This window comes from Aquarana catesbeiana, linkage group LG02 (genome assembly GCF_042186555.1).
Source record: "Aquarana catesbeiana isolate 2022-GZ linkage group LG02, ASM4218655v1, whole genome shotgun sequence".
NCBI lineage: Eukaryota > Metazoa > Chordata > Amphibia > Anura > Ranidae > Aquarana > Aquarana catesbeiana.
The window spans coordinates 571,656,673-571,683,198 of NC_133325.1; the positions used below are offsets into that span (position 1 = coordinate 571,656,673).

Below are 26,526 nucleotides of genomic sequence, written 5' to 3' on the forward strand. Positions count from 1 at the left end.
TGATTCTCATTTGCTCTGACATGCACTGTGAGCTGTAAGGTCTTGTATAGACAGGTGTGTGGCTTTCCTAATCAAGTCCAATCAATATAATCAAACACAGCTGGACTCAAATGAAGGTGTAGAACCATCTCAAGGATGATCAGAAGAAATGGACAGCACCTGAGTTAAATATATGAGTGTCACAGCAAAGGGTCTGAATACTTAGGACCATGTGATATTTCAGTTTTTCTTTTTTACTAAATCTGCAAAAATGTCAACAATTCTTTGTTTTTCTGTCAATATGGGGTGCTGTGTGTACATTAATGAGGAAAAAATTAACTTAAATGATTTTAGCAAATGGCTGCAATATAACAGAGTGAAAAATTTAAGGGGGTCTGAATACTTTCCGTCCCCACTGTGTTTATGTATATATAAATAAATAAATTAAAAAAAACAAATATATATATATATATATATATATATATATATATATATATATATATATATATATATATATATATATATATATATATGTTGTGCTCACAAGTTTACATACCCTGGCAGAATTTGATTTCTTGGCCATTTTTCAGAGAATATAAATAACACAAAAACTTTTCTTTCACTCATGTTTAGTGTTTGGCTGAAGTCATTTATTATCAATCAACTGTGTTTACTCTTTTTAAATCATAATCACAACAGAAACTACCCAAATGACCCTGATCAAAAGTTTACATACCCCAGTTCTTAATACGGTGTATTGCCCCCTTTAACATCAATGACAGCTTGAAGTCATTTGTGGATGAGGCTCTTTATCTTCTCAGATGGTGAAGCTGCCCATTCCTCTTGGCAAGCCTCCAGTTCCTATAAATTCTTGGTCTGGCTTGCATGAGCTGCACGTTTGAGTGGCTCAATGATATTGAGGTCAAGAGACTGAGATGGCCACTCCAGAACCTTCACTTTATTCTGCTGTAGCCAATGACAGGTCGTCTTGGCCTTGTGTTTTGGATCATTGTCATGTCGGAATGTCCAAGTACGTCCCATGCGCATCTTCCTGACCGATGAATGCAAATGTTCCTCCAGTATTTTTTGATAACATACTGCATTCATCTTGCCATCAATTTTGACCAAATGTCCTCTGCCTTTGTAGCTCACACAGCCCCAAAACATCAGGGGATCCACCTCCTGTGTTTCACAGTAGGAATGGTGTACCTTTCATCATAGGCCTTGTTGACTCCTCTCCAAATAAAGCGTTTATGGTTGTGGCCAAAAAGCTCAATTTTGGTCTCATCACTCCAAATGACTTTGTGCCAGAAGGTTTGAGGCTTGTCTCTGTGCTGTTGGGAGTATTGTAAGCAGGATACTTTGTGGCATTTGCATAGTAATGGCTTTCTTCTGGCGACTCAACCATGCAGCGCATCTTTCTTCAAGTGCCTCCTTATTGTGCATCTTGAAACAGCCACAACACATGTTTTCAAAGAGTCCTGTATTTTACCCGAAGTTATTTGTGAGTTTTTCTTTGCATCCCAAACATTTTTTCCTGTCAGTTGTGGCTAAAATTTTAGTTGGTATCCAGTTCACACACACATTACAAGCAAACAGATCACAGGTGAGAAATGGTTACCTTTAATAGCCATTCAAACCCCTTTGTGTCAACTTGTGTGTATGTTATCAGGCCATATGTATAAACTTTTAAAAAAATGTAAACACAGTTGATTGATAATAAATGGCTTCAGCCAAACACTAACCATGAGTGCAATAAAAGTTTTTGTGTTATCATTCATATTATCTGAAAAATGCCAAATGGCCAAGAAATCATAAATTCTGCCAGGGTATTCCAACTTATGAGCACAACTGTGTGTGCGTGTGTATGTATATACACTAATAAATTATATATATATATATATATATATATATATATATATATATATCTCATATAACCTTGCCATACCTGATGTAAATACCCGTTGATCTTGCCAGAAATTTTGTGATTTGCCAAGGTCTGTGCTCCTTGCTTGTGCTTTGTTATCAGTTACATTGTTCTCAGATGTGTCTGGGGGATTACAGAATGATGCTCTTCTGTTATCAAAAAGAGGATAGGGTGCAGTCCTGTAGTACTGTCCTGTATCTTTTGTCCTAATACAGTATGATAAATGAGCATTGCCATCCTAGGAATAGGCTCAGATTGGAGATAAAAGAATGGAGAGGAATATGTAAAGCACAGCAAAGTAAAGTTTTTTTATGTAAACAAAGTAGCAGTAATTGGGCAACCCTAACCCATGGACATGTTGTATTTAGCATATTTGACACCTGGAGCATATATACATTTTTTAAACAATCTTTCTCTATTTCACAAGAAAGTTTCCCTACTTTAATGGCCATTAAACGTAAAGGAAATGCTATAAAAAAAAAAACCCGAACAAAGTTTCCAGGACATATCTCCTATGTCTATGTTCCCTTCCCCTGTCACCACTATTATTGGCTATTATCTGCTATTAAAATGCAGCTCGAAATTGCTTTGCATTACACAGCAGCGGCAGCTGTCAAAATGCAGCAACCTGAGTGTAAAATGACACTTGCAGAAGTCTGCAAGTGTCAGGGTAATACAGTATAACAATGTATTTCTTATCTAATTTAAATGTTTGATTAAAGAGGTAACCTTTAATGTGCATGGGACATTGGTTAAAAACACCTAATATAAAAAGGTGGAATTGTTTTTGGACTTTAAATGAGGTATATGGTCAAACTAGCATACACCTCCATCCCTATTCATTGTTAAGAGAAAGGGGGGAATTTGTGGAATTTTAGTGAGATGTGTGTATGGACAAAAATAAATATAAATAGATAAATTGCACAATAAAGAGGAAGTTCATTCATATACTGTAAATGCACATGGGACATGGTACATAGCAGATATGACGAGCTGATGGGCACATAAAATAAAAATTCCATTATTGCACTTGATACATAAAATAAAAAAACAGAGTATGATGTAAAGGCATAATTGGTTAAAAACACCTTGCAAGCAAAAGAAAGAATGCTTTAACTAATTTCTTTTTTTCCCATTGGCTATTATTTTTCTGCTGATTTTGTAAATTTTGTTTTATTTGTTCTTTTTTTTTTTTTTTTTCAACGTCGCATAAAAAAGCACAAAACTTGAAAAGAAAACTTTTTTCATTTGCAAGTAACTTTACCATTACCTATTTTAAATTAAAGGGTATGGCACTACACAATACATAACATATACATACTGTATAAACCCTTTATTTCTTTTCAAGGCAATCATTTATTTTTCATCACTGAATAATACAGTGTCTTCATCTGAAATAATACATTTGCAAGTAAAACAAAATTTTTTGCTATGTGTGAGCCCTCAAAGGTGTGGTTGTTTGGACATTTTATTGGAGATTTGCTCTTCAATGCTGTGACCTTAACTTAAAGTGCAGGTTAGGAACTGCAGCCTCCACAGCCAATCTTCTGGATGACATTGAAGGACATTCTTGCGGTAAACTTGTTAAATGTATCTTCACTTTTATTTACATAACAAAAACGGTATGTGGTCACAATGACGTTGGTGGTTGAGAGGTTGGCACTTTTGCTTTAAAGTGCTGGACTTTGGGTATGAATCCCAACCGGGACACCATCTGCATTGAGTTTGTATGTTTTCTCCTGTGCACCAGTTTTGACTTCTATTCTAAAATATCGTGGTAGCGGGATACTTGTCCTCCTGTCAAACTGGTTCTATAGTGTGAATGTGATTGGGACATTAGAGTGTTGGCTTCATTGGTGGGACAGGGACACAGAAAATATGACTTTGCATAATATGTTGCTGCTATATAATTACTGGAAGTGAATTACCTAATGGCAAGCCTCATTATACTGATATATGGGTTTCCAATAGATTACTGTGCCTGAAGCTATAGATTGATTTTTTTTTTTTTTTTTACTTTTGTTTCAGATGAAGATGTCCAGGCAAGAATGAAACAGCTCAATAATGAAGGAGAGGAAACACAAAAATGAGGACAATCAAAGTCAGTTTATTTTTTTTTCTAGTAGCTTCCATAATGGTGTGAAAGCAACTTGGTATTATTAGTGGCATTTATATAGTATGAATTCTAAAGACCGCTTATTACCGAAAATCTTTAGATAACGGTCTTTGAGATTTTTCTTTTGACACGCTTTAGATTTGCTGATAGCATATGTATAAACTGAAGGTCCTTGAAGACAGAGCCTGTATTACAAATGCAGGAGGTCACACTTTTACATCATCTTATGGGATATTTCATCTCCTTAAACATTTCTTATGTAAGAATATTATAATAACTGGGAAAATAGGTAATTAAACCAGGGTTTTATACACTATACTAATGAAACCTGGATACAAGAGATCCAGCCTTAACATTATTTAAATAATATATGTAAATATAAAGCTTATAGAATGCAACTGTTAGGAGTATGTAATGGACAGTGCAGCTGACAGGGCAGTGGTAAGGACTGTACAATAAACACAGCACAGTTAGAGTGCAGCAGTCAGGAGTATATCTGGGGTGTCTCTCACGTTTTTGTGATGATCCGTGGAGTGCCCTTTACATTGGTCATAGTCAGCGATGTCATGCTTCCTTGTCTATTGCACAGGAATGCCTATAAAAGTACCTTTCATGATTTCATAGTTCATAACCACATTTGCCTTTTTTTTTTTTTTTTGTTTAATTCCTGCTTAAGCTTTTTATGATTTCTGATATTTAACCTTCTTCTGGATAGCCCGATGATTTTATGTAACATGTATAAACAAAATGATTACTTGAATATGTAAACCTTTTTTCTATCCTAGATCCTAAATTTCGTCAAAACCTCTTTGTGGATCCCAATGGCTGATGGAAACATAACTACAGACACAAGACATTTGGCTACCTGTTGTGGTACAGTCCACCCCTTGTAGAAGATATACTGTATACATGGCACAACATTTATAATCACTTATTTTAGTATCTGCTGAGTGCAGTCAGATCTCAGAGACATTTTAGTAGCCATTCTGCTTTATTAATTGTATGTTTTAAAATGGTACAAATTGTATACAACTTTGTTTTTAACTTTTTTTTTTCCCCTTTTCTTACAGGATAATGTTGTCCTGTCTGTGAAATGTTTAACAGAAATACAGCACAGATTTTTTTTTTAAAGTTGTTTTTAGTATAGATATTGCTAAAATGGGTATCTGTATTATGGCCTAGATGAAAGGGCCCAAAGCAAATGCATCTGCAGACAATAAATAGTGGTTGGCGATCATAGAAAGATCCAGCCATCTTGTTTTTACCTGGTGCTGAGATATACATGTATTCTAGTGTGCTGTCAGTGTGCATTTGTTATAAATACTGTGTTCTGCTCATCTTTTCACTGATACTGGGGTCACCAGCCTAAAATATCCTACTGGTCAATAATTGTACAGCTTGAGTACCCTAAGGTTATCCGTGGCAGTTGTTTGTAATGTGTTACAACCCAATTGTTGCCTACACCTTTCAAACCTACGGGTATAGGACAAGGCTCATGGGTACCAAACACCTCACTGTTGATTTGCACATCTATTCGGTATTTAAACATTTGCTATAAGTGGTTTGACCTGTCCTAGATTAGAGTTTACATCAGCTCTGTGCCCATTCATTATTAAATCATGTTTGTCTGTAGCATGTCTCTGGTAACCCTTTAAGATCAAACTAAAATGTTAGGTACAAACTCTACATAGCTTTACAGAACTATATAATTTTAAAAGACGTAGCCAGCAAGTTTGTGCTTATGAAAAGTTAATAAATAAATTGCTTTTATTTTTAAAAGCAATATCCTTACAATAAGGAAACAATGTAGATCACACTAGACTTTCTCAAGTAGTGATTTCAACTGTTATTTGGTATAGTTATTAGAAGTTAGTCAAGGTTCCCTAGAGCATAAAAGCAAATCTTGATTATTCATAATATTTCAGGTAAAATATTTTTGCATATTTATGTTCTGGTATTTGAAAATATTTTTGGATTGCAGCTATAATAACAGATTAACAGGCTACATTTTCTAGCTTGTGATTAGTTATCTGGCTTTAAGATTTTATATATGGTAATCATAAAATATGTAAGAAATAGCTCATCCACCTGTAAAGACAGTTTGAATTACTTTAAACACCCGTGTCTTCAACTAATTCATAGATATATTCTTATTATCAACACTACACCATTTGGCCTGTGTAGACAGGAAAGGGCAAGTTCCTCCATTTTACAAAAATACTTAAATTGGATAAATATTGACCTAGTAGAAGAGTAAAAAGTACATGGTAGTGAATTGTAATATGTTTGGAAAATAACTACACAAAGTACAGAGATTGCTATTTTTTAGCCTGTATGTGTTTTCATAATGAACCCCAATGCTTGGTTTGCAAAGAAGTGTGTAATGTAGTGGGACAGGGACACCTGCTGCAATGAAAAGGGACACCCAAGCAAACAGAGAGCCATGTGTGCCTAGGTTTCCCTAATGGAGAGTTCTGCTTTAGGCCGGGTTCACATCAGTGTGGTACATTTTTTCTGCATCATGTTTTTATGGGCCTTTTAAACACATGTTTAGGTGCGCTGCTATTAAGTTCTATTAGAACGAACGTTCACTTTGATGCGCTTTCATAAAAATGCACGTTCTATGAGTTTAATGGCAGCCGCACCTAAAAACACAACACAAAAAACTGCACCGCACTGATGTGAATGGGGCTTTAAAGGGAAGGACAGAGGATGGGAGGAGATAATCAGAGAGAACGTAGAGACAGAATAGCAAGGAAAAGCTTTTCCTGCCCCATGTCAGGCTCACTGTTAGCTGACATCTTTATCTAAATACACAAACCACATTGGTGTCCTTATTTTTCACCTTTTTTTTTTTTTTTAAATAAACAAAGCAATTTAAAAGTGAAAATAGAAATATGTATAAATTCCATTGTGTCCGAGATCCGATTACAGTAGCACTTGTGTTGCTTGAAGAGCCTACATTTAGAACGTTTATTGAAAAAAATAAAAATACAACCTACAGTATATTCACAGCTGTGACCCTTGACTAGGTTAAGTGGATTTGTAAGTATATTTGAATTACTATAGGAGTATTTACATAAAAAAACACCTGGATCTTAGTTTTTTTGGACAAAAGAAGTAGTTCAATCAACAATATACACACATCGGTATAGTTACATATTATTTGCAAATGAAACCCAAAACAATGTTTACAAGACAATGTACAGTATATGTATGTTGGGTTATGTGATATTTACATATAACACACAAGACAATGTATGGTACATGTACGGTGGATTATATGATCCTAAAAATTACACACCAGACAATCTACAGTACAAGTATGCTGGGTTACATGATATTACAAATAACACACAATGCAATGTACAGTACAGGTATGTTGGATTGCATTATATACAAAACAATGTATAGTACTGGTATGTTGGGTTACATGATGTTTACAAATAAAACACAAAATAACATATACAAGACAATGTACAGTATGGTGGGTTACATATTCATAAGACAATGAGTGCTTTTATGTCTCAGGAAAAAAAGAGCCCAGTGTATGGTAACATTTGCTTATATCCTCAATTGTTCACTAAGCCCCCTTTCACACTTGTGCGACTTGTCCTGCGACTTTGGACTGCAAAGTCGCACGACAGGTCGTACTTCACGATTTCCAATGAGTACCATTCATATCTGTCCGACTTCAAGTTGCAGCCATTTCAAAGTACTCCCTGCACTACTTTGGTCTGACTTTGATGCGACTTGAGGTCCATTGACCTCAAGATTACACAGGCATTGCTTCAAGTTGCATGACTTTCAGATCGCACAAGTGAGAAAGGGGCTTTAACCGAACAAATGTACATGGGGTGCAGCCTGATTGCAAGATCTAAATTAGGTTGCCTTTTACAACCAATGTAATAATCAAACAAAACGATGGGCAGGACCTTTGAAGTAGAAGGAGTCACGGTAACACACTTGTATAATGGAGTTGTATAATATGCAAAGACACTCACTCAATGGTTTAAATATATCCTATATGTCAGAATATCTAATGATGATATTACACAGGCAAACTTTTATATTGAAACAGACTTGGCTTTTCTTGAGGAGAACACCACCAAAATGAAAAATAAAAGTAAACCATAGGAATAGCTGTTGTCTACATTTTGGTTTATGGCAATCTGTATAGCAGCAGGAAACTTTCTCTGTCCAAACTAAAATAATGGTTGGGGAAGCTGTTGGCAGTGACATTATGAAGTACATTATCTACCCTGTTTACAGTCCTCTTGATTTACTTGGGGCTCCAAGATATGTTAGGAGATATTGACATAGTAGATCCCTACAGTCTATTCTGCAAAGTTTTTCAAAAGTGCATTGTCCAGTTATATTACTTAGTCCTACAAACTGTCCCATACCTACTCAGCTGCCAGGATAGTTTTTAGCAATCAGCAAAAGATAATTCTGGAGTTTATTGCTGATTTTAACTTCTTTTAACATACTTTATTGTGATTGATAATGTCTTTCATGTTTTAATATCCTCCTCAAATGATTGTTCTTACGTTAGGCGCAAAAAGCCCTTTGTAACATTAATCATTTTACAAGTACAAATTCAATAGAACTTGAAAGGTGTCCTACTGTATATACTTTTTGCTATTTAGTCATACAGTATACAAATTACACTTTTCTGTTACCAACCATGCCTAAAAAGTTCCTTCAAATTCCTATTCACAGGAAATTTTAATGTTCAGAGGGACCTTTTTAAATCTCATTTCTAATCTGTTCAAATAAGTGTGTATGTATAGATCTTGGTAAAACCTAATCACATGTGTATTCTTATATATGCCAGTAAGTTGAGCACACTCTGTGCTTTCCTGCTTTGACCTCCTAACAATAACTACTTTATCATCATGGACGTTTATTATGAGCTTGAGGCAGAGAAGCTAATCAATGCAGGAGAAAATGTATCAAACCTACAGTATATACACCCAAAACACACTATGGGGCATATTTATAAAGCAGCTAATCTGACATTCAACAAACATTCAATGAAGGTGAATCTTCCTGGTGTGTGTGTTTTAAATTACTGTGATTGAATCACTGCCAAAGAATGTTTGGTGAAAGTCACATTCTCTAACTTGGAAATATGCCCCTATATGTGTATTCATACACATATTCTAAAAATGTAAGCATATATAAGGAAAATATGTTTGCATTATATGCAAATGCTGGTACAGATATTACAAAGGGTAAATGCTATGGATATGCATTTAGTGTATTGTAAAGTGTTAATGCCTCCAGATATAAACACATTGTTCTTGTAGCACAGCTCTTAGCAACACATTGGTGGTATCCATTATAGGTCTTTTTTTTTTTTTTTTTTTTTTTAACTTTTCAGTATTCTGCCAGTTCAAAACAGGAAAAAATAGTATTCATTGAGAAAAACTGTTGTCTCTGTAGGACTGTGTATATTTTTCTTCCTGGAAATACCATAATATATTATCAAGTTCATTAGTACTACACATTGAGGTAACTTTAAGAGAAGGTGCCATCATTGTCAGTGTATTGACTTCATGCTGTGGTTGTAGTATTGTGACATCCATATCTTGAAGTTTTACGTAAACATTTTCAGTTTAATTATTGCAATGAAATACTGGGTTACACAAAACGTTGTGTTAATGTACAAAAAAAAATTCTTTAATAAAATTAATTATTTATATTACTGAACTTGTGTGATTGATTTATGTTTTTTTTTTCCATAAATATGCACATATACTGCAGTAGGGTAAGTATTGATGATCTGATAGCCCTAATAAAGATTTTACTGGAAAGGTACACCATTTGTATAACTACTGTGATATGTTGGGGCTATTGCTCAAGTGTAGTAGTGCTTTTCAGGGAGTTCACACCAGCCAGAAACTATGTTTTAGGGCTTGATAGCTCACTTTTATTTTAAGCAAAAGTTCCACATTATAAACGGTTACCCCTGCATGAGTCTTCACCTTCAAAATGTGGCCTCTTGGCTCTCTTGCAGCATCACTGCTCAGGCCTCAGATTTAGACTTCTGGTATGGTCCCCCAGGCCACCTCACAGCACCCCTCTGCTCTTGTAAAACAGCTGCACCTTTCAAAGTTTTATCTGCACATTCATTGCTCCTTGCCTCCTCTCTTGCAGCCTCATGGACTCCTCAGGAGAATGGAGCCTTGAACTGCCTTAGATTATAAGGGCTATGCACACCCAATGGTGACATTATGGGATTGCATGAATTTTTGAAATTTCTGAATGATAATCAGTTAAATCTACATTTTTCAATTGAGCATGATGTTTCCAGTATCAACTTTTTAGACATCACCCTAAAGGGCGATCCAACTACAGGTGATTTCAACATCCACCTGTAGGAAACCATGCTCTGGTAACACTACACTGTTTTGCAATCAGTTGTCATCCATCCCACACCATCAATGAAATCCCTTATGAGGAGTTTATTCGAGCTAAACGTAACTGTTCAACAAACTCAACCTTTGAACTAGAATGTAAGGTCATTCATCAGCGCTTATTGGATCGAGGTTATAACGAATCTGTTATATACCAAGGACTAGAAAGGGTTTTGATGATGGACAGAGAGGAATTACTGTCATATAAGCCTAAAACTAAAAGAGCATAAAAATAAGAGCAAACCTCAACCTTACAACTCTAGAAATAGAAAAACGGGTAAACCCATTACATTTGTAACCACGTTTTCCCAAGAATATAATCAAATAGAATAATAAAAAAGAATCTGCCAATATTACATACAGATAAAGATTTGAATGGGATTCTGCAAGCAGGTTGCCTTTTTTCTAGCTGACGTGCGCCCACACTGGGGTCTGCACTATCACCTAGTCTATTTTCATCTAAACAATGCCAACCCACCTGGCTCTCCTATCCTGGTAGTTACCCTTGTAATATAAAAACCTGTAGGTACTGTAACTTGGGTGATCTGGATAAAACATTTGTTGCCACAGCTACAGATGAAGTTTACTATACAGCAATACATCAATCGTGACACAAACTATGTAATTTACCTGATCACCTGTATTTCATGCAGCCTCCAATATGTAGGCTGTACCACACGTCCTTTGAGAGCTCGTATAGGGGAACACTACTGTGACACAAATAATCCAAATGCCAGAAATATTTTGAATGCAACACGTCACTTTAGGGAATGTCACCAGGGCAATATCTTCTCTTTCTCGCTTTAGAGGAATAGAACGGTTGTCTCACTCACCCAGCGGAGGTGATAGGGAGAGAAGGCTCCTGGGGAGAGAAGCATGGTGGATTTTTAGATTAAAAAATAAGATCGCCTCAGGGGTTAAACCTGAGTTGGGATCTGGACTTGCATTTACATTAAGCATGCCTCTCCCCAGAGCCTCTCCTCTCTCTTTCTCTGTTTTCCTCCTCTGGTGTCTTTTTTCACACACCTGGGATTATTTTTATTTTTTGTATTTAATGTTTTTTGAATCTCATGGTGTGTTTTAATCATGTATATGCATGCATGAGTGTGTGCACACATGTACTTATTATCACTGTAAGGTGTGTGAAAAATAGTGACATACATATGGATCACCCAATGTGCAGTATAGCTGATTCCCATTTTTTGGATAATTGCCTTCAGTCAACTAAGACAATTAATGAGTGGAGCCAGTGATCCTTAGAGCTACTATTTATTTCAATGTTTCATGTCTGTAATGTGGTTACGACTAAGGCCTTATAGGCTGAAACGCGATAACTGTTCTCATTTGCATTTGGTCACTGTGGCTTGACAATAAATACAACATTTTTTTTTTTTTCTATCTATCCCATTCATACTCCAGCCGTAACTTCCATACGCTCTTATACTTTTTTAAGCTACCTCTCTTTCTATACCAGAATTCCTCCTTGATCGTATCCTGGACCTCTCTTCTCCATTCTCCTATCGTTGGGGGATCTTTTTTCTGCCATTTCCGTGCTATAATTTTCCTGCCCTGAAACAGGCATCTTATAATTGCTGTCTGGGTGTATTTCAACATGCCATTTGTCTCAAATAGGCTCAGAAGGCAGGTTCAAGCCTCCATTACCAATGAAGATCCAAATATTGTGTTAATTTCCTCCACTAGATTTTCCCAGTATCTTTATAGCTTAGGGCAACGCCAAAACATATGTAACAAATCACCTCTCCCATCCCCACAACGCTGACATTTCGCATCCTGCCTCTTTCCGAACCTGAATAATCTTACTGGTGTATAATAAAGTCTGTAAATCAAATATAGATGAGAGACCCCTTGTGATGGTGAAAGAGATACTCTTGATCCCAATGCTAGGTTGAATTTCCATTGTTCCACCGTTATTAAGCCAACCTCTTCCCCCCATTTAATTCTCCTCCTGGGCTCCACCTCCCCTACCTGCCCCGCCTTGGATATACTCTTGTACATTTCTGAGATCCACCCTCTGGATTCCGTACTATTTACCAATTTCCTTAACACGGACATTTCACACCACTCTATCTCCTTCCCCTTAAATTGTACCTCCAGGGCGTGCCTCACCTGCAGATAACCAAAAGCGATCTATTGAAATGATTTCAACCTCCCTGCCTTGTACAGTTGCATCAAGCGGTGTATACCCTTCCTATCCCATTCTTCTATTTTCCCCACCACACTAAGCTCCTTTAGGTTTTTGTGGTTCCATAGCGGGGAGAACTCAGAGAACCCCACATATCCCAATATCTTTTTTACCGTCTTCCAACATCTAATCTTTAACTGGGTTGTGGGGCAACTATGTCCAAAGTATTCGGCCTCTACTGCCTCCACCTCTGTATTCTGACTATTATTGCTAGTCCATAAACTATTTCTACCTACCCTTTCTTCAGACGCATTGCTGCCTCTCATAAACTGCATTTGGGCTGCTAAAAAATAGCACCAGGGGTCCGGTAGTGCCAGGCCTCCCGCCTCTCTCGGCCGCCGCAGCGCCCTCAAACCCATCCTAGCCACCCATTTTTCCAAATGAATTCCCTGAATAAGCTGTCCAGCTTCCTAAACCAATGCCCTGGAATCCAGACAGGGGAATTGTGAAGAATAAATAGGATTTGTGGCATCCATATCATTTTGATAAGATTGTATCTACCGGCGACCGAGAGAGGAAGGCCACCCCACACCCGGCTCTTCTGTTTCAGTTTAACCATTAATACATTCCCTGTTATGTACTGCCCTGGATCTCTAGTTATGTTTACCCCCAGGTATCTCATTTGATCTACAATTTTTATAGATTTCACCTGACTTGGGAGCGGATTTACTAGGGGATCTATCGGCAATAAGGCTGATTTTTCCCAATTGATCTTTAAACCCGAAAAGTGCCCGAATTCTTTAATTTCATGGCTGCTAGCAGGTAGGTTTGTGTATCTTCCAGAAATAGCAGGATATCATCCGCATACATTGCGATTTTCTCTTCTACACCCCTATTTTTGAAACCCTGTATTTCTTGTGATTTTCTCAGAGCGGTTGCCAAGGGCTCCAGTGCGAGGGCAAAAAGCAGGGGCGACAACGGGCACCCCTGTCTCGTCCCCCTCCCCAACTGGAACCACTCGGAACACTCCCCATTGACCCTGACTCTGGCTTTTGGTTTGTCATATAGGAGCCTCAGCCAATTCACAAAGTTTGGGCCAAATTTAAACTCTGCCAATACCTTCCACAGATAGTGCCACTCAAGGCTATCAAATGCCTTGACTGCATCTAATGATAAAATCGTCCTGTTAACTCCCTTCTCCGTAGGAACTTGTATGTTGCCATACATTATCCTAATGTTCATACTCACCGATCTCTCCGGTATAAAACCGGTTTGATCTGTGTGTATTACTCTAGAAATTATTTTTTTTAACCTGTTTGCTAGGGTTTTGGCCAAGATCTTAACGTCCGTACATAATAGTGAGATTGGTCTATATGATGCAGGATCTAACGGGTTCTTCCCCTCTTTCAAAAGGATTATGATTGTAGCTTCTGTCATGGATATGGGTAAACTACCTTCCATCACGGCTCCGTTCAGAGTTTCTAATAATTTTGGGAGCAAGACCTCTCCATATTTTTTATACAGTTCTGCTGGTAATCCGTCAGGTCCTGGCGCTTTTTGATTCGCCATTTCCTTTACCACTCCTTGTATCTCCATCAGTGTCAGCGGGGCTTCCAGGGTATCCCTCTCCTCACTAGATAGCGGAACTATTCTTAGTTTTTCAAAGAACTCCCAGATCTCCCCTTTTACATCTGCTTGTGGGGCCTTGTACAAATCTTCATAGTATTCTTTGAACACCTTCACCATACCGGGAATGTGTCTTATAGTGTTCCCATCCCCATCCCACACTGCAGGTATAGTAGATGGAGAGCCATTAGTTCTAGCTATTAATGCCAAGGTTCTACCCACTAATTCCCCTTCACAAAAAAAATTTTGTTTCTGAAACATTTTACTCTTTTCCTCTTTTTCCAGGACTATTTTTCTGTATTCCTCCTGGCCCTTGACCCAAGCCTCGTATGTAGCTGTGGTTGGCTCCTCCAAATATCTATCTTCTACCTCCCTTACCTTCACCCTAGCTTTATGTTCTTTAATTTGTGCTTTCCTTTTAACATAAGAGATTTTCTGTATAAGAACTCCTCTAAGGTAAGCCTTCAGGGCATCCCAGGTTATACCTAACGGGGCAGATCCTTGATTCAGAATTATGAACTCTTTCAAATTGCTAACAATCCCCCCATCGTCCTCAACTACCTCAAGCCAAAAGGGATTCAATTTCCACTCCCTCCGACGAACACACCACCCTGTTTTAATTGAAAAAATCACAGTTGAATGGTCTGAGAGCCCCCTTGGGTCATAATCAATCCCAACCATCACTTTCAGAGCCTCCTCATTACAAAGCACCAAATCTATCCTGGATAAAGTGGCATGCGTCCTTGAGTGACATGAATTTTGCCTCTCCCCTGGATGCCACCTCCTCCAGATATCTACCCATCCTACTTCCTCACAAAATTGGAGGAGCGGGCTCCTAGATGCCCCTCCAGGAGATGACCCTGTCGGGAATCTGTCCAAGCAACTGTTCATAGCCATAATTAAAATCCCCCATCACTATAACTGGCACCCCAGGTTTATCTGCTATAAAACTTATTAGTTTATTAAGTACCTCAGTTTTGAATGGAGGAGGTATATATACACTAGCAAGAATACAGTCCCGCCCCTCAATATTGCAATAGAGAAAGACATACCGACCATACTCATCCAATCTACTTTGTCTACAGGAGAAAACCAATCCAGTGTTTATCAATACACTCACTCCCCTCAAATACGATGTATGAGTTGAGTGATACTGCTCTTGATAACTCCTATTCCTTAGGGTATTAACTGAACCCTTATCTAGATGGGTCTCCTGAAGGCAGAGTATCCTAACACCCCTTGTTCTGGCCATAGAGAAGATTGCTTGTTTCTTACAGACATTTTCACCCCTCTTACATTCCATGAGCATATCTTCATACACTTAAATGTATCTATTTTTGTGCCTACCATTTCTTATACCTATACCTTAACTCAAAATAACACTTAATTCTCAAAACTGTTGTGATTAATTTTTGACATTCTAGTGCCTTTTACTTTTTGTGTAACTTCCATATTATCTCTTTCACACCACTATACCCCCCTACCCCCATAACCCCCTCCACACATCCTCACCCCCAAATCCTCTCAACCCTCCACCCCCTCCTTCTCCCCCTCCCATCCCCCCCTCCCCCAACTGCCCTAACCTGGGCCTATCCCACCGAGCCTCTAAAGTGACCATGTTTAACCCTTTCAACCTGGGTATATCTCCTTCCTTCTTTTGTGTTGCAACCTGAACCGTTATATCAGAGGGGAATTACCCCCAACATGCTTAATATGTGTACAATTTTTATAGCTGCTACCTCCCTACACCCACACCTTTGAAAAATATGTCCCTAGGAAAGGGGTGGAGAAAACAAAACACAAGGGGAGAGGGAGAAGGAGAGGAGAGACGGGAGAAAAGACAAAAAGCAAAAAGTTAAAAAAAATAATAATAATAAAGGGAGGGAATAGCAAATCTCATCCCTAAGTGCACACCTGCCCATCAGGCAAAAAAAAAAAAAGGGTGAAAAATCCATCAATTCTAACCTCCTACTCCTTCCCCCTCTCCCTCTGGGACTGTATGCCTGGCCGCAACCCTCCCTCATTCTTTTCCAACCAAGACAACACCTCTACAGGAGTATTGAAAAATGTCACCTCCCCATTTGCTATTACCCGTAAACGGGCTGGATACAGCAGCGCATAACTAAGTCCACGCTGCTGTAAGCTTCGTTTACACTCTATAAACTGTGTGCTCGTTCAATAGCGAACATGCTGGAGAATGCGTCTTTGCCAAACATGTCTCTAAACCACCCCTCCATGAATTCTACAGGTTTATTGCCTTCACTCTTCTCAGGGAGGCCTAGGACCCTCACATTCTTCCTGCGTGCCCTGTTCTCAAAGTCATCCATCTTCTGAAGGCATGTATTTAGTTGTTCCTTCATCCTCTTAACCTCCTGTCTCAGTGGGTTCACATCATCTTCCACCTGGCCAAGTTTCTCTTCTAAAACGGTGGCTCGAGCACATACCTCCTGCATATCCCTCTTCATCGTGGCCAAGTTGACTCTGATACCTTTGAGTTGATCTGATAGATCCGACAGCGTGGTCTTGCAAACATTTACTGCTAAGAGAATGTCCTGCAAGGATGGTTCCTGCTCTTGTGCCTCCTTATCTTTTAGTGCCACATTACCCGGGCCACTCAGATCACTCTCCTTTTCCAGATGCGTCTGTGATGCTGAATCGGTTACTGTGGGCACACAAATTTCAGCTGGTCCTTTTTCTCCCCCCAGGGTTACTACCCTGCACCCCTTGAACTTGTGCACCCCCCACCTGGTTCCCTTTTTTTGGCGTATGGGCAAAGCGCTCCACTTTGCGGCAGCGCCCTGGGCAACTTTATCCTTGGGACCTCGCAAATTATGCGCCCCAGCTCCTTCCTGTGCTGTGGCCTCCTCTGACCCTTTCTTCCTGGTCATCTTGTCTCCCCTCACCCCTTGGGGTTTCCAAAAGAAAGAAGGGTTATACCGATTGTTTCAGTCTCTGCCAGATTTTTACCTCCTAAGTAGTAGTATGTAAATCTGCTGTCTCAGAAAAAAGAAAAGCCGTCTCCTAAAGAGCTCAATAACCCCTGGATTGTAAATACTGGGGGAAGTATCAGTGTCCTCTCCAACTTTAAATATGCCCCCTCCTGCACATCATAACATGGACTCACCGAAAGATGACTCTTCGGGGGGTTCCCCAGATTTTCATTATGCAGGAAATGGCACAAATGGATTACCTTAAGGCACACAGTGCGCAGTGTACCTGGGTGATCTCTCCCTCCTCTCTCCCTCCTTCCCCCTGTCCTCCGATCCGCAGCTCTAATCAGCAGCTTCCACCTGTCTGCCGACTTGTCCCACTGCTGGCCAGCATGAGCGCTCTGCTAAGGGGTCCGGTGCAGTGTATGCTCCCACCTCCGGGACCGCCACGGAGACGGCGTCAGCCCAGTCTTTGAGCCGGCTGCTCGTTCCTTATTTCCCCCGCCCTCCGACCATCAAAAGCACGGACAAGCCATTATGGCATCCTAGGTTTCCAGCGTGGGTGGCAGGCGACGGGCGGGCGTCGAGCGTCGGGAGGAGCAGCTGGGTCCAGGTTCTCAACGCCCTCCACTTCCCCTCATCCTCCGGTCACGCCCATCATCCTCAAATACAACATATTTTAAGAGCAATCACCGGAGTGCGGATCATTTTTTCCTCATGCACACTCACACCCTGCTGGTCTCCAGCAAAACCCAGACACAGAATCAGAGGCGCCATGCCTCACAAAGCTATTCAAAACCTCCAAACTCCACTGCTCATCCCGGGAATTACAAAACGTGGAGAAAGCTGTGAACCCAATTTTTCCCACTCAGCACAGATACTCTAGTGCCCCTCACTCAACATTCGTGAGAATTCAATGTCATTTGTACCTATTCTTAAAAGGGGGCAGGGCCTTGCACCATCACACTCCATATCCATTTCACTTTTATCTATATTTTATATATTATGTTAGACAACTGGGAAGGGGGATAAGCTCTTCTAAACATCCAGTTTTAAAAGGCATAAACCATATTTTAATAACTTTTTTACATTTCCACTTGGGGCCTGTTGATTCAGTAATCAGTTTCTCATTGCCTAAAGTTACACTAAATGCGATATCCTTATGCTCCAAAAATAATCCATATATCCATACACCACTAGTGAATGGCCGCATAATTTATTTTTCATTCAATTATTTCATACTGTGTTTTTCTGCCACCTTGAAACATTCTCTGTGAGCTTCAAAACCTTTTTTCTTTTTCGCCCTCACTTCTGTTTGTAACGAGCAGAGCATGTTGGTTGTAGTTATGTGCGTTGCTTTATGCACACTACAAATACTATAGTCCCTAGTCCATCTTGGGACCAAGCAAGAGAGGGTGGTTACATTTCTACATGCAGTGGGAACATCTAGAATGAACATAGCCACCCTCAAACAGGAAGTTTGGATCACAGCACCAAAAAGAAAAAATAATTTGGGAGATTTGGAGGAGGCTGAAAACAAGAATAGAAGGTACTTACCTTGTAATTTACCCCTATCCCCCCCCCCCCCCATCCTAGAATTCGCTCTTAATTCTCCTCCTTGGGGGTCTACACACAAACAGAATACGTTGTAATTTTACACCACAGTTATTCAATTCAGATTGGTATTTCAGGCTAAGCAGAGTTTCGTTCCTATGATATGCATTTATGAGTGGTCCTTGGGAGTCGTAAGTTTATTTACTCTGTATGTGAAACGATGTATACCTGATGTACAGTATCTCACAAAAGTGAGTACACCCCTCACATTTTTGTAAATATTTTATTATATATTTTCTTGTGACAACACTGAAGAAATTACTTTGCTACAATGAAAAGTAGTGAGTGTACAGCTTGTATAACAGTGTAAATTTGCTGTACCCTCAAAATAACAACACACAGCCATCAATGTCTAAACCGCTGGCAACAAAAGTGAGTACACCCCTAAGTGAAAATGCCCAAATGGGGCCCAATTAGCCATTTCTTTATCGTATATCATGGGACACAGAACCTTAAGTAATTACTTAATGAGTTATAGGCCACCTTCAGGTGATGGACACTGGTATACCCAATCCCAGAAGTTCACTCCCTACATAACTCCTCCTCCTTCCAGGAGCACATCAGTTTTTTCGCCAGTCTAAGGTGTTGGTCACGAGTGAAGATGTGCTCTGAGGAGCTCCAGGAGGGATCCATGTGGGATTTAAATAGCCTCCATAAAGACCAGATCCATCCAAAGTGCCACTAAGGCCTAGAAGGATGGTACCTGGGGCCTTGTATCTAAAGCACAATGTTTTGCCTGTAACGCCTCTCTTTGAAGGGCTGGAACCCAGGGCTTTGGTCTTGCTACATTACCTAGCTTTCCTGGTGGGGTGCTTTACAGGCCCAAGAGAGTTGGAACCCCGATATCTAGGGACCCAGTCCTTGAGGGTTTGCTAAACGCAGCCCGCCATGATGGGTGAAGGTTGGATTGTCTGTTAATTCAGCAAATCCTGCGGCGGGGATAAGGTAAGGGAAGAAACTTAAGTATTAAAACATCTAAGTATTCTCCCATTAGGGAAAAAATGTTGTCATGCCTTAATTCTCCACTAGACTGAGTCTATGCACATACCTTACCCTGTTGTCTTCACTGTAAAGCTCAGTCTGTGTCTGGTCTTAGCAGCGTGTGCAGGTAGATTTTGCAAAGGTAAAAGAAATCTGCAAAATGTTTTCTTTCTCCCCCTGATGGGACCAGAGGGTTAGAGGGAAATCAGTGCTGTACCCCCTTTACATTACCCCCCCGCCACGCTAATTTTTTACTGTGGCTGTTTTCACTGTTGTGTCTCTGCCTACTGCTGGATGGGTCTCCGCCTCCCCTCTCCCCCTCCTGTTGGGTCTGTGGACCCGAAAATGCCGCACAGGAATATTTTTCAACATAGAAAGGGGGCGGGATTTTTCTTGGAGGGGCGGGGCCTAAACGCGGTGCCGTGAACGTCCACGAGGACGCACGGCAGGCTAAAAACAGATAAAGCTACAGCTGTGACGGTCTCTCCTCGGCTGATGAGGAAGAGACAAGCAGCCTGCAACACGGGGATTCAAGAGCTGTGGGACACGTATGGGTTGCAAAGCTGGCACTCCTGATACAGGAAGGACACTTTTTTCCCAGCACTAGGCTGAACTTTATAGCGGCTTTAAATGTCATGAAAAAAAGGAAAGGTTTCACCCCCAGGCGTTAGGCTCTCAAGTCGCATTTCCACGCTGTCATCCTCACCTAAATTACCAGTTATGGCAATCCAGGGTGAGCCATTGGAAAAAATTGGTGCAGCTGCATCTCACATCTCAGCCCCTGTATACGTGACTGAAGATGTCCTTTCCTCCTCCCTGCAGGGTCTGGAAGGAATATTATCGGCTTTAATCGCATCCTCCATTCAAATGGATTGGAAGCGTGCTAGATCCCCCTCCCCCACTTCAGAACCTTTGCAAGGGGAACAGGCTCAGGATGAGGTGTTACCCTCAGTCGATCAGGAGGAAAAACAAACCGATAATTCCTCTGCGGAGGAAACAACGGTAGATGAACCTTTTTCAGCCTCTCTATCTGAGAAATTGCTGATACAAGCTCTTACTGAGATGATTCGTTCCACTTTCATGCTACCCCTAAAAGAATCTCCTAAAAGCTCGGCTTCTTCCTTGGGTTCCTTAAAACCTTCTCGCCCTAAGCATGCGTTTCCTGCATGTGCATTACTAGAACAGCTTATTTTTGCTGAAAGGCATCACCCGGATAAGCATTTTCTCCCTACTAAGAGATTTTCAATTCTCTATTCCCTGGAGGAGAAATTCTCTGAAAGATGGAAAGTTCCAGCAATTGACGCTGTGATTTCCAGTGTGAATAATAGCCTAACTTGTCCAGTAGACAATGCACAAATACTTAAGGATCCAACAGATAAAAAGTTGGAATCCCCGTTAAAATCTTTTTTCCATGGCAGGTGCCGTTACTCAGCCTGCAATTGCTGCAATAGGCATCTGTCAATCCCTAAAGGACCAATTTAAAAAGGGCCTTGGAGAGCTTCCTGCACAACAAGCTCGGAATTTGGCTGACCTACCAAAAGCATTATGCTTTGCCATAGATGCCATTAACCACTTGCCTACTGGGCACTTAAACCACCCTCCTGCCCAGACCAATTTTCAGCGTTCAGTGCTCTCGCAGTTTGAATGACAATTACTCAGTCATGTAATACTGTACCCAAATGATTTTTTTTGTCCTTTTTTTCATACAAATAGAGCTTTCTTTTGGTGGTATTTGATCACCTTGGTTCACCTTGGATCACCTTTGGTTTTTTATTTTGTGCGCTATAAATGAAAAAAAACAAAAATTTTGAAAGAAAAAAAACGCATTTTCTTTATTTCTGTGATAAAATTTTGCAAATTATTAGTTTTTCTTTATAAATTTTGGCCACAATTTATACTGCTACATATCTTTGGTAAAAATAACCCAAATTAGTGGATATTATTTGGTCTGTGTGAAAGTTAGAGAGTCTACAAGCTGTGGTGCAAATCATAAAAAAATGATCACACCTGATGTACTGATGGCCTATCTCATTTCTTGTGACCCCAACAAGCCAGGAAAGTACAAATACCCCCCAAATGACCCCTTTTTTAAAAGTAGATGTTCTAAGGTATTTAGCAAGATGCATGGTGAGGTTTTTGATGTTATTTTTCCCACAATTCTTTGCAACATTAGGATTTTTTTTTTCCACAAAATTGTCATTGTAATAGGTTTTCTCTAACATGGCATTTGTATACCACAAATGGCATCCCAAAATACATTCTGCTACTCCTGAGTATGGCAATACCACATGTGTAGGACTTTTTCACAGCCTAGCCACATAGAGAGGCCCAACATGCCGGGAGCACCATCAGGTGTTCTAGGAGCATAACTTACACATCTAACTTGTTGACTACCTATTTTGACAATTTTGAAGGCCCTGGAGCACCAGAAAAATGGAAATGCCCACAAAATGACCCCATTTTGGAAATCTAACACCCCAACGTATAATCTATGAGGCATAATGAGCCTTTTGAACGGTTCATTTTTTTCCAGATGTTTTTGGGAAATGTGGGGGAAAAATGAAAACGCTTTTTTTTTTTTTTTTTTTTTTTACAAAGTTGTCTATTTATAAGATATTTCCAATGCATAGCATGTACATAGCAAAAATGACACCCCAAAATACATTCTGCTACTCCTCCTGAATATGGGCGATACCACATGTGTGAGACTTTTACACAGCCTGGCCACATACAGAGGCCCAATATGCAAGGAACACCGTCAGGCATTCTAGGAGCATAAATTACACATCTCATTTCTCAAATACCTATTACACTTTTGAAGGCCCTGGAGCACCAGGACAATGGCCATACAGAGGCCCAACATGCAAGGAACACCGTCAGGTGTTCTAGGGACACATAGCAGGCACATACCAAGAATTACACACTAAAATACATTCTGCTGAGTAAAGGGTAAACAAAAGATTACCTGTGGTTTTAGTAGTGCAGTTGTCCACAGGAGGATAGCACTGGTCCAGGCAGCAAGCAGGGACTTGGTCAGCAAAAGTGAACGCAATTGTCCAGGCAACAGGCAGGAATACTGTCCATAGTCAGTAAAGAGCATCAGGCAGGGATACTGTCAATATACAGTCAAGGGTTAGTGCAGGCAGAGATTGTCAGCAGTGCCAAAATATTGGTCCTGGTAGTAGGCAGGAACATGGTCCATGTGGAGTGGTCAGTTCATGCGACAGGCAGAGGCATGATGGCAGAAGTCCTGCAGGCAGAGTAGGGCCTCGTTCAGGACAGAATGGGGACAGGGGTAGAGGCTTCAACCACCCAAATCTCTTTGAAGGCTTTGAGTCTCCAGACCCTAATCTAGGAATGAGAAAACAAAAAAAATTGTTTTCTTCATCCAGAAAAACATTTCTGGAGCCCCTCACATATGTGAGACCGCTGTGTTATGAATCTCACTAGTCCAGTAGCAGGGTACAAGATCAATCCAAGAGGCATGGTCAAACAGTCCAGGGTCAGTTCCAGATCAGGCAGAGGTATGTACAGAATTGGTAGACAGAAGCATGGTCGAATAACAAGCCAGGGTCAGTTCCACATCAGGCAGAGGTATGTACAGAATCGGTAGGCAGAAGTGTGGTCGAATAACAAGCCAGGGTCAGTTACAGAGCAAACAGAGGCATAAGGGGTGTGAAGGTAAATGTCAGGAAGTGAGGGTTATGGTTACCATACGTCACTAATAATTTACTGAAGTATGGTAACGGTGGAAACAGTCACCTATGCAGTGGCCTGGTACTGAAGGACATTGGGGACAATAATAAATGGTGTCTTCTCACTCCTCCTTTGGTGCACACCTGGCATTTTTTCTGACGTTTTTGGCCTGTTGGTCTGGGAGGGATTTTTTCGGGAAAGTGGAATTCGGAGAGTTGGCTAATCGCATGTTTTCTGGTGGGCCGTTCGGGAATATAAGGGCAGTGGTGATTTCCTCCTGGTAGCCAAGGAAGGGTTTGGGGCTTTCAGTGCAGTTGCGATAGATTATATAAGTGTTTGTATATGGCCAAAGTAAACAAATAAATTGATACTTTTTTATACCACTGGTAGGTTTGTCTTGTGGCTAGGTAGGGTTCGAGCATCTGGTTGTTGAAGTCGACACCCCCATGAACATATTGTATTCGTGGATACATGTTGACTTTTGGATTCAGCCATTCCTCCTAGTGATCTCCACAAAAGTATTATTGTGGATCGAAGACAACATGTAGACATCCCTTCTGTCCCTCCACTTTACAGCCAGAATTTCCTCATTCCGTAAACTCGCCATTGCCCCTCTTCTTAACTTCTGGTTGACGAGCCTTTGAGGAAAGCCCTTCCGGTTCGTCCTTACGGTGCCACATGCTGGAGTGTTCTTTCTGTGAAGGTTGCGGAACAGGGACAAACTAGTATAAAAGTTGTCCACATAAAAATAGCCTTTCTCCAGGAGTGGGTTTATGAGTTCCCAAACGACTTTCCCGCTGGTTCCTATGTAGTTTGGGCAATTAGGGGGATGCAGCTGAGTGTCCTTCCCTTCGTATACCTTGAAGGCATATGTATACCCTGTTGCTCGGTCGCACAATTTATACAGCTTCACCCCAAAGCGGGCCCTTTTGGTGGGAATAAATTGTTTTATGCCCAGCCTGCCAGTAAATTTGACAAGGGACTCATCCCCGCATATGTGTTGGTCTGGGGTAAACAACTGGGGGAAGATTTCAGAAAAATAATTTAGTAGTGGCCGAATTCTATAGAGCTTGTCAAAATTTGGGTAATTTCGGGGAGGGCACTGGGTATTATCATTATAGTGTAGGAATCTCATAATCATGAGATATCTGGTTCTGGGCATTACTGAGGAAAAGATGATTTGCATGTGGTGGATGGGGAGGGTTGACCAATATTAACAGAATTCTTTTTTTTTGGTTAGTCCCATACAGAATGTGAGGCCCAAAAAAATGTTAAACTCCTCCACTGTTAGGGCTCTCCACTCGTAGGGATGGGCATAATAGGATGTTGGGTTACTTGTTATGAATTGTTGGGCATACAGGTTACACTGGGCCACAATTGATGCAAGCATGTCCTCTGTAAAAATAAGGTGGAAAAAATCTATCGGTGAAAAATTTTCTGTGTCCACCTGCACTCCTGGCTGGGCAGTGAAAGGAAGAATGTTAGCTTCTCCTGAATTAGGAGGAAGCCACAAGGGGTTCTGAAGGGAATAGGGAAGGCGGCAATGGGACATAACCCTTTGGGATTGAGGTGACACCCCACTTGTACTTGGCCTTTCTTGCCGAGGTACTGCGGTGCTGGTGGATGGCACTGCCTCCTCGCCAGAACAACTTCGTCTGATGGGCGCCCTCTCATCCTCCTCTGAGGCTGTCAGTGTTCCACTGCTTACACGTGACACTGATGACAAATGGCACTGATTACACGTGACACTGATGAAACGTGACACTGACGAAAGATGGCACGTATGTGGCACTGATGACACGTGGCACTGATGTGGCAGGTGACACTGACAGGTGGCACTGATGAAAGATGATACTGGTGACACGTGGTACTGATGAAACATGGCACTGATAACAGATGGCACTGTAACACTAACAGTGATGAGCACTATGACAACCAGTGGCACTGTATGGGCACTATTTGGGCTCTGATTTACTGTGTTTTTACTATGAAAACGCTTGGCACTCACAGATCTGCGGCTACGAAGCTCTCCCTCCTCTCACGCGGTCTCTGTGTGAGGAGGGAGAGCCGGCACTGAGAGATGATCTCATATGTTTACATTTGAGATCATCCCCCATTAGACATTCCGATCGAGTGGTAAACCTCCGCTGTGATTGGCCATTTACCACGATCTGTGATTGGCTGTGTCCAAGGGACACAGCCAACACAGATTTTCCCCATGGACGCTCTCCCGGCAATTAAGCCCCGCACTGTAGCCGTCTTTCGGCTATAGCGTGGGCGGGAGTGGTTAAAGATTCTATTCACCAGGCGTCCCACCTTACTCCTATGCTTGTGCATATGCGTAGAATTCTGTGGTTTAAAAATTGGTCAACTGAAGCACCATGTAAAAACCTCCTAACTGAGTTCCCTTTTCATGGGGAGCGGCTATTTGGAGAAGACTTGGACAAATATATCCAAACAATTTCTAGTGGGAAAAGTAGTCTTTTGCCAGTCAAAAAAAAGTATAAATGCCCTTCATTTAAACAGGCTCTTTCCCCTACGCCAGGGGCTTCCGCCTCTAGGCAGTGGCGACGGCCTCCGCTGTCATTCTACCTCAGGGTCAAACCCAGGCTCAAAAGAAGTCCTAGGGTTGGAACCCTGCACAGTAGAATCCTAAAGCCTCATGAAGAGGCAACCCCCCTCACAAAGGTGGGTGGGTAGACTTCTGCAGTTTTCAGAAGTCTGGAAAGAAGAAATTCAGGACAGATGGGTCATCTCCACGGTAACGCTGGGATACAAGCTGGAATTTTGGGACTTTCCACCGTCTCGCTTCCTGAGGTCAAGCGTTCCCAAAGATCCAGAGAAAAGACAATCTGTTTCAGGCACTACAGATCATACAGATCCCCACAAAAGAGCAAGGTCTGGGGTTTTATTCAAATCTTTTCATGGTACCAAAACCAAATGGAGATGTCAGACCCATTCTAGATCCAAGAAATCTAAATCAGTTCCTGAAGATCCGCTCCTTTCACATGGAGACGATCAGATCAGTAGTTTCTATCCTTCTAGGAGAACTTCTGGCATCAATCGACATCAGGGATGCATATCTGCATGTC

The 26,526-nt window shown here is 40.8% G+C and overlaps 1 protein-coding gene across 1 annotated transcript in view; it reads left to right on the forward strand.

Moving 5' to 3' along the window:
• Positions 1 to 9,737, forward strand: part of CUEDC1 (CUE domain containing 1) — a 193,676-nt gene extending 183,939 nt beyond the window's left edge. The window contains exons 9-11 of the mRNA XM_073616092.1: positions 3,423 to 3,481; positions 3,935 to 4,007; positions 4,808 to 9,737. Of these exons, the coding sequence (XP_073472193.1) occupies positions 3,423 to 3,481; positions 3,935 to 3,996 (121 nt within the window). The 3' untranslated portion in view covers positions 3,997 to 4,007; positions 4,808 to 9,737. The remainder of the gene's footprint in view (positions 1 to 3,422; positions 3,482 to 3,934; positions 4,008 to 4,807) is intronic.
• Positions 9,738 to 26,526: the final 16,789 nt, after the last annotated feature.